Source organism: Poecilia latipinna, unplaced genomic scaffold (assembly GCF_001443285.1).
Source record: "Poecilia latipinna isolate Pla-1442-1.1 unplaced genomic scaffold, P_latipinna-1.0 Scaffold739, whole genome shotgun sequence".
NCBI classification, from domain to species: domain Eukaryota; kingdom Metazoa; phylum Chordata; class Actinopteri; order Cyprinodontiformes; family Poeciliidae; genus Poecilia; species Poecilia latipinna.
Genome location: NW_015113355.1, coordinates 266,763 through 275,319, shown reverse-complemented (window position 1 = coordinate 275,319; position 8,557 = coordinate 266,763). Strand labels below are relative to the sequence as shown.

General features: G+C 38.3%; 1 protein-coding gene across 1 annotated transcript in view; it reads right to left on the bottom strand.

The window, feature by feature from the left end:
- Nucleotides 1-512: 512 nt before the first annotated feature.
- arhgap10 (Rho GTPase activating protein 10) overlaps nt 513-8,557 on the bottom strand; it is a 61,799-nt gene continuing 53,754 nt past the window's right edge. The window contains exons 21-23 of the mRNA XM_015045691.1: nt 4,430-4,525; nt 2,832-2,923; nt 513-1,521 (exon numbers count right to left, since the gene is read on the bottom strand). Coding sequence (XP_014901177.1) covers nt 1,433-1,521; nt 2,832-2,923; nt 4,430-4,525 — 277 coding nt within the window. The 3' untranslated portion in view covers nt 513-1,432. The remainder of the gene's footprint in view (nt 1,522-2,831; nt 2,924-4,429; nt 4,526-8,557) is intronic.

Here is an 8,557-nt window from a genome sequence, read left to right as displayed (position 1 = left end):
AGAAGTTTGGTTGGATTTAACTCCACACTGAGAAAAAAAAGTGTATGTGTCTTTTTGTTCATTGTATGTAAGCTTCTGTTTCAACTGAATAAACTGTATGTATAAAATGATTTAAAAACAAACCACAAATATCCGGAAATTTTTGTTTCAATAAAAACAAAACACCAGAAACAAAATATATCATTTGTAAAATAAATTTTAATTGATAAGAAAAAAACGGACCTAAATTTATACACTGAACAAAAAGGCAAAAAAAAAAAAAATCTTTATTTTCTTTAACATTGATCAACAAGATGCATCAAAGTAGAAAAAAGTGAAAGGCCTTCAAGAATGCCAAGAATCATCTTAAATTACTGCAACCACAGCTGAAAACAGCATGCTAAACCAAAGCTCACAGAGAAGTTACAGTGTTTAGCACAAGAACTGGGGAGATAAAATGCATTGTTACATGTATGCAGACTAAAACCAGTCTAAGCAAAAGATAAAAACCAGTCTATCACAGCAGAAAGAAATGTACTTGGTTGTAACCTTTTTAATATCTCCAACACGAACACAGCACAAGTTTAAAACGTAAAATATTCTGAGGTACTTTAAAATTCAGCTTTGTTGGAGTGTATCACCTTTTTTTTCTGCTCAGAACTGGAGCAACGTTGAGAAAGGAAAGATACTTGGCTTTGCAGTCTCTGATGACCCTGATAATTGCTAGTGTTCAACATGAAAGATCATCAGGCAAATTCACTGGTTTTCTAGGTGCATCAACAACAAACAGAACAAAGTGTGTTCAAAATACAAATTTCATGCAATAAATGTGCCAATTTAATTGGATTATAGCGGCGACGTGCCTCGTTTTAATAACAAAGGGTGCAAATAAAACATTTTATCGGTGAGCGCTGCCCCACTCCAACTGGTTTCAGACATACCCGTAAACAGACATACACCACTCTGTGTTTCTATGATTAAGGCACGCAGGTATTTCTAATCTAGTAAAAAATAAAGGTCTACAATTAATGGTGGAAGGGGCAAAAGGCTAAAGCGGTTCGAGTGCTGGAGTTTCTGAGGATCTCCCTTTGACTTTGAGCTCATGGATACCATGTATAACAGGGCAGAGGAGAGTGAGCTCAGGCAGACACCTTTTCTCTGGTGCTGCTGCTAAATTCCTTGGACACTACGACTACAGCATGTAATGTACAGCAGAACACTGTAAGGCAAACCCTACTGCACAAATGCAATGTCTCAATGTGAACACCTGACTACTTAATTAACTAAAACAAGCTCTAAAATGCGTCATCATGTCTACTTGGCCGTCAAAGTTTGTATAGTGGAGTCTGGGATGATTTACCTAAAAATGTCTGATATTACTTGGAGAGAAGCTCTGCTGTGAATCCTTGGTGTGATAAAACTCGATATAAATATCTCCATCATCTTTTTTTTTTTACAGCATCTCCACGTAGTTTTCAGGGATGAGGCCCCTCTTTCCTTCCAGCTCCCCCTCCAGCCAGCCGGGCTCTCTCGACGGGGTCACTGCGGGAGAGCGTCACCGAGGGGGGCGAGACCAAAGACAGGCAAGGAACAGACACAAAGCAAAAGAGCTCAGTGTTAGATAGTGAGAATATCAGACATTTATTTAAGGAAGCTGCACTGAGTTTATGCAGTTTAATCATTTCAATTCAGTCATTCTCCTTTCTTCTATTGGTTAACCATAAGAACTTGTCTTTAGTGTTTTATATAAACTAAAACATTTCCTGGTTTACAGCCATTATGGTTTAATGTGACCTACAACCCTTCCTTTAACAGGTTAGCATAGATCTATGGGCTTTAGAAAACATGTATTTTTGCACAAAATCATTCTTAGATTATGAGATTTTAATCTGCTTTGTTCTGCTTATTTTGATCTCCTTTCATCATGAGGTTTTTTTAGGGCCTCTTGTCACTTTAAATTCAAATAAGCTGCTGCTGGCCACGCCCCCCCATTCAACGTTTATGTTCCTGCAACAAACAGATGCACAATTATACAACTGTACATCTTTGAAAAGCAGAGATGGAGCCTCCTGCACAACCAACACAAATGCAGAAAGTTATTTCTGGATGCTGTCAACAACAAAATGCTCTTTTTTGCCAGCAGCCATTGTACAACACATTCAGCAGTAAAACATGCTGGTTTGCTAGGTGACAGGCTGGGCTTTGGTGGGGTTACGTTCAAAGGTTTCTGAAATGGCTCATTTTCCAGACATGAAAAAACTAACTTATTGCCAAAAAACTGGGTGATTTTTTTGAGGTGCTTGAGTTTTAAGAAGAAATAGAGACCAGAATGGAAGTATAAAAAAAGCACAAAATGTGAATTTTACATAATAGGTCCCCTTTACATTAATATTTAAGTCATCTCTTTGATAGTTTGCTGTAAATTGTAAATGAAGCCAAAACAGATTCTCAGTGTTTAACATGCATTTGTTTTAATTAAAGTGTTTCCCTTTTCGGTCCTTAAATCTTTTTTATCAGAAACAGAACGTCTTCATTAAGGCAGGAAATAATGAGCTTCAGTGGGAAGATCCCAGATCATAAAAAAAATATATATGTGAACCGAGTTGCTGGAAGTCAAAAAAATAATTTGATTCTGTTTAAACAACATAATTTCTGGTAAAATAAAAAAGAAAAACAACCGTTTATTTTCTCTTATGGAAGTGCTGAAAGCTGATTGAAGACTCCCCGTCACTGTCCTCATCACTCCCTCCAACTTCAGATCAGATTGAGAGCCCAGCTCCCCTCCTCCTGCCTAAATCCAATATTCCAGAGCGGGTTGTGAGTGAGCGACTGGAGCTGGAGATAACACTCACCACGGCTGAATATTGCTCCGACCTGGAAGGAGAGCTCCGTCTCGTGCTCGGCCTCACATGGGTACACTGCCTTGGCTTTCCTGTTGGTGACACTGAAAAATGAAGGCAATCAGCGAGCTGGCGGAGGCTTTGGGGAGGATTACCGTACGGTTCAATCTGGGCACAGGTTGAACCGTTCATTCACGCACGAGTCTGAAACAGCAAAAATTGGCTTTTACTGGAAAATAAGCAAAAAAAGTACCAACAGAAAGGACTCGGGTACAATACTCTGGTAGCCCAGACACGAGTGCTACAGCATGCTGCATGTGCATGCGCACGCTTGGAGACGCGCTTGATGCAGGTCTGGTACAGCAGGAACACATCAGGACACACTGCTGACAACCATCAAGGGAGATAATTAAAAACTGGCGGCGTGATTCTAAAGAGAGCTTATACACACAAATAAACGTCAAACAGACGTTTCCCTCGACGGTGCTTAAGCTTTTCAAAGTCACATTTGTGAGTTTGGAAAGTGAATTTTAAATCAGTTTGATATAAGAGACTGCAGTCAAACAAACCATACTTATCACGCTGCAAAGTTTTTTGACAAAAATATATTTATGCTCTTTCTCCCCCTGACGACATAAAAACCGTCCCTGCAGGAAACCTGTTTTGCACGACATTGCAAACTATTATCTCGAAAGCTCGGCAACATTATTATGTTGAATCTTGGCTTCAACACAAGATGCCCTGATAAATATTTCATATTCTCTGCACTGGGCAGCAAAAACGCAGGATGAAAAAAGGAGAAAGGAGGCACAAAAACTGCAAAGGAAAAAAAAAAAGTCTGGTCACAGAGTTGTCAATACAATAACGTTGAGCAGAGCCCTCATATGGAGATTTTTACAAGAATGTAGAGCGGCATTTTGCAGAAATGAGGGCTTGCATTTACATGAAAATACCCCTAATGGACCGAATAGACCTCTTTGCATGTTCCTCGGCAGAATTTGATGGCATTGAAAATGATTTTATATTTTATTCCAAAGCAGACAGTCATCATTCAGAGAGACGCAGCTTCTGTCATCTTTAATCAGGGACTATTTGTATTCAGGAAGGAGGGAGGGATGAAGCTTTTGCTCCAATTGCAGCCACAGATAAAGTTCAAGGTAAAATAAAAGCATGAGGGAGTGAATGAAAACTGGAGGGGAAATATCGAGATACAAACACTTCAACAAATAATTTGCCTTATAAAGCTTCTCTCCATGGATGCTGAATAAATGTGAGGCTTTTAAGGATTTATTTACATGCAGTGCTGTGAGTTTTGTTGCACCCTTAAATATCTCTCCTGCTTTTTTTTCTTTAAAATTACACTGTTGCCTTTCGGCAAGAAGATTCTGGGTTCAAAATCCCAGCCAGCACAAAGTTTGGGTATTCTCCACGTGTGTGTGAGAGTTCTCGCTGGGTACTCCACTGCAAAGGCGGTAAATACCTTTTTATCACACCGTATGTACATATTTGAGCCTAAATGTATAATGTTGACTCAGATATATGAAGCGAGAAGTTTTAATAGAAGTAATCATAGTGAATTCAGAAAGAATGTAACTAAAACCCAGTATTACCTCTGCTCCTGCTTTTCTTTGTCAGCACCAGCTGTTGTTGCAGCAGTTAGACTGTCCCCAGAAGCTCCAGATGCAGAAAAGGATGCTTGAAGAGATCTGCAATTGATCACAACAGAAAAGTTATTGTTCACAGGGTGTAAAAATAATGCACCGCTTCTTAAGCCAAAGCAACCACAGGATCCTCTGGGACAAGAACAGGCTTTGATCAGAACCGAACAAATGCAGCAGAAACATTTTTTAAACAAAGTTGGAGAAAACGATTCTTTATTTTCAGCAGTAAAGCAGGAAATATTAAGTGCTGAGACGCCAGATAACAGTTAAATATAATATCATTAAATTGATTATTACAGAGGGATAATCAGATAAATCTTATTTTTACAACCAATATGCTTGATTGCATTCAGTGAATTTTAACTAAATGTAGAATACAAATTAGACTGAGTGGGGATATACTGTTTATCATTTTTTTTGTGAAAAATTTATTATAAGAATTTTAAAAGTTTCTTATAACTATAGATCTAGTTTTCCTGATACAATGCAATTAATAACGTTAAACAAAACTGTGACAGTATCATCGGAAAAGGTTATTTTTACTATTTTCTTCACAGTTTGTTCTACGAGAGTATCAGGAAAATTCAGTAAATCTGACAATATGATTTAATGTGTGCAGGTTAGCGATATCCATCACTCTTCTGTCAGTGGCATCCTGAAGAAGACCATTTCAAATGGGCACGTTTTCCAAGAACAGCTTTGAATGCAGAAGTAAACAATAGTTTTTATCAATTTTTATCATCGTCTCAATAGTGCCAAAAAATTTGCAATAAAAGTCAAAGTCTATATCACACACCCCTATATAAGACTTTAAATTATAATTTGTGTTGAATTTATTTTGGGTGTGTGCAACACCATTTAAAAAGTCAAAAGGTGAAAGGTCAAAATGTCCCTTTTAGTAGAGCTTCAAAGTGCTCCTGGTGTACAGTAGAAGTAGCTGTGCTTGACAACTGCTTGTTGTTAGGCCCAACAGGTCTGTAGCTGCTTGAAAGGCTGGAGGCAGGGGTCCTGTTAAAGGGAGAGTGCAGCCAGGCTTCCCTCTGTGTTGCATGCCTGCCCCAGGGCCAGTGCTAATACAGCACATAATGAGCAAATTGCTTCTAGTTGCCGCTCCCATAGAGACGCTAATAAAGCCAATTAGAGGGAGCAGCTGAGGAGGGGACTGAGGTGGGGAGGATGTTGTGAATAGTGGTTACGTTGGCAGTGGCGGCGGTGAGAGAGAGCGCATGTTAAAGGGTATTTTGTGAAGGTGAACACGCAGTACTATGCTCACACTTTCATTCCCCGCTTTGCATTGCTTCCTCGCCTTTCGTTTCTTCTGCTGGCTGCCTCTCTCTCTCAGCGCGCTTGTCCATCCCCAGCGGTAGCTGTTCAGCTCAGTCCGGGCCTGACTGTGGGTGATTTATGGCTCTGCAGCAGTGTGGAAGTGCTGTGGTGCTCAGCTGCTCCACATCAGCATGGGGGGACAGTGCGCTGCAGTGCAGCAAATCCACTCATTAACCTGGACCCAAGTACAATCACTGTCTCCCTGGGTCACAGCCAGGAGGGGGAGAGGAGCACCAACACCTCACCCGTTTGCAGAGGAACTGAATTACATGCAGTTAAAACCAGGTGGGTTCATCTGAACTGCACTGGGAGATAATCAACGACTACACTGCAAAAACACAAAATCTTACTAAGTATATTTGGTCTGGTTTCTAGTGTAAATATATTTATACACTTGAAATAAGACATAACTAACTTACAAGTAACTTTTCAGTAATCTATAGAGGCTTGTTTTAGCTCAACGATTTCTTAATTGAGTTCAAGGAGTTCCTTTAAATCACAACTAAAACGCACCAGTTTAGAGTTGCTTCTGAACCATAATAAATGAAACACTAACCAACATTTTTATGTGTAATGACGGCACTGTTGCGTTTTTATGATGTAAAGCCCTTAAAACTGCATAGTTGCTGAAATGTGCTATACAAATAAACTTGATTAATGCTGATGAAAAATTACTAGTTCCTTTGGCAAATTATTTCACATTTTCCCACATTATAAGTGAAATAATTTGCTAATGGAACTAGTACTTTTTTGTCAATATTAAATAATTATTTACCAATAATTTCTGATGAGAAGAGAAAGAAAGTGAGATATTCGTTTGGGAAAATCAGGATCGCCGCATCTGGTTAGTCTCCTATTACTGTATTGGAAAGAACACAATGCAGATTTTTTAGGCAGTGCTAACCTCCTCCAGCTTTTAGTTCATCTTGGTGGGTTTATGGTGAAATAATTTGTGAAAGGGTCAACTGTAACACCCAGTATCTGGGTGTTACTTTTCCTAATTAAATAGAATTAACTAATATCCAATCTTAGAATCGAAAGAGTTTTTAGCATATCTCCATCTTCTTCAATTCAAGGTGAACAGATGTAACTGAAGGTAAATCACACAATGAAAGCACAAACATTTATGTCATATATGTTTCCATCACCATCTTTAGTAGTGGCCTAAGAAAAACTAATTAACAAAGGAAAGAAAAATGTATTTGACTCATTAGAAAATAAACAGCGAATATCAAACATTTGCCCTCCTGATGTTCTGGAAAGTCTTAAAATCTATGAGAGGTAAATTGACTTCAGCTAAAATTGTCTTCACAATTACAGCGAAAGCCAGGCAAAGGAAATTGTCTCTCCAACAGAAATAGCATCAAGCTGTAGATTGCTTTTTGGTGATTTCACCCATGACAAACAAAGCAGAGATTATTTAGTAAATGTGATTAAACAGACAAGAAATAAAACAGGCAAGGCCAAAAAAAAAAAAAAAAAAAAAAAAAACATTTGTAACTAAAGCACATCAACATTCCAGGGTTGATCGTTCACCCTACTTCAAATGTTTTTCTCAAGATCTCAAAATGTCTTTGCTACACTTTTAGGCAATACCAAAATAATCAATGGAAGTTTTTGTGACAGTTTCCCAGAATAAATACTTTTATTTTACTCTTTCATAATTGATAATTCTCTAATACAAACAAGCATTCGCTGTAAATGTAGACCTTACATTTACCTTTTGACTTAATGATTACATTTTTAAAATGATAATGTAAAACCAACTTATGCTGTGAGATCCTACAAACAATAGAAAAACTTGAAGGAACTTTGCACAAACACTAGAAGTGTAAAATGCAACCCAACAGATTTATTGTGGGTGATCATACTTGGTTCTGACTCTTTTGGGGAAGGATTACGTGGTTTGTTGGTTCTTTATAAACCATTAAACTGAGCTTTCTACAGTCAGCGTCTCGAGGGACTCATTAGAAAATATGAGAAGATCTCAGGGTGCATTCACACCAGTCCTGTTTAGTTCACTTTAATCAAACTCCAGTTTGTCTGTCTAGAAAGTCAGGTTCGTTTGGGGAGATGTGAATGACTAAACTCTGATGCGGACCACATGCGAACCGATATCTAGGCTGTTAGGTGGTCCGCCTAAAAGCCTAGACATCGGTTCGGTTGAAGTGAACTCTGCATATGAGAGACCGCTCCAAAAGCAGGCAGTGGACCACAGCTCAAGGCATTCTGGATACATACAACCAAAACAAACATGCTAACAGGACAGATGGCATGTGGTCTTTTACCAATGACAAAAGACACATCTTACAAACACTAAACTCCATTTTTAATTACGTTTTGTGATTAAGGAAGTTTCCATCATGTCTTCTTCAGAGGTTTTTGTGTCATTTCCTTCAATGGTTCTTGGTGCAGCTCCACCACAGTCGAGGGGGGGGGCACACATTTTTCTAAGGGTTTGGTTAGTTTAACACAGTGCGGTGTGAAATTGAACCGCACCAGCTGATTGGTCCCCAATCGAACTATCAAACCAAACTGTGTGACCTTAGACAGTAAACAAATAAAACTGTTTTTTATCATTTGTTCTTATCCACATTCCTGCATCTGGGAGAGAACAAAACTGTAGAAACTGCAAACCTTTTCGAGAATATTTGTTATTGCATTAATAAGATATATATATATATATATATATATATATATATATATATATATATATATATGAAATTTTTTTTTCTCTCTTCCACAAAAAAC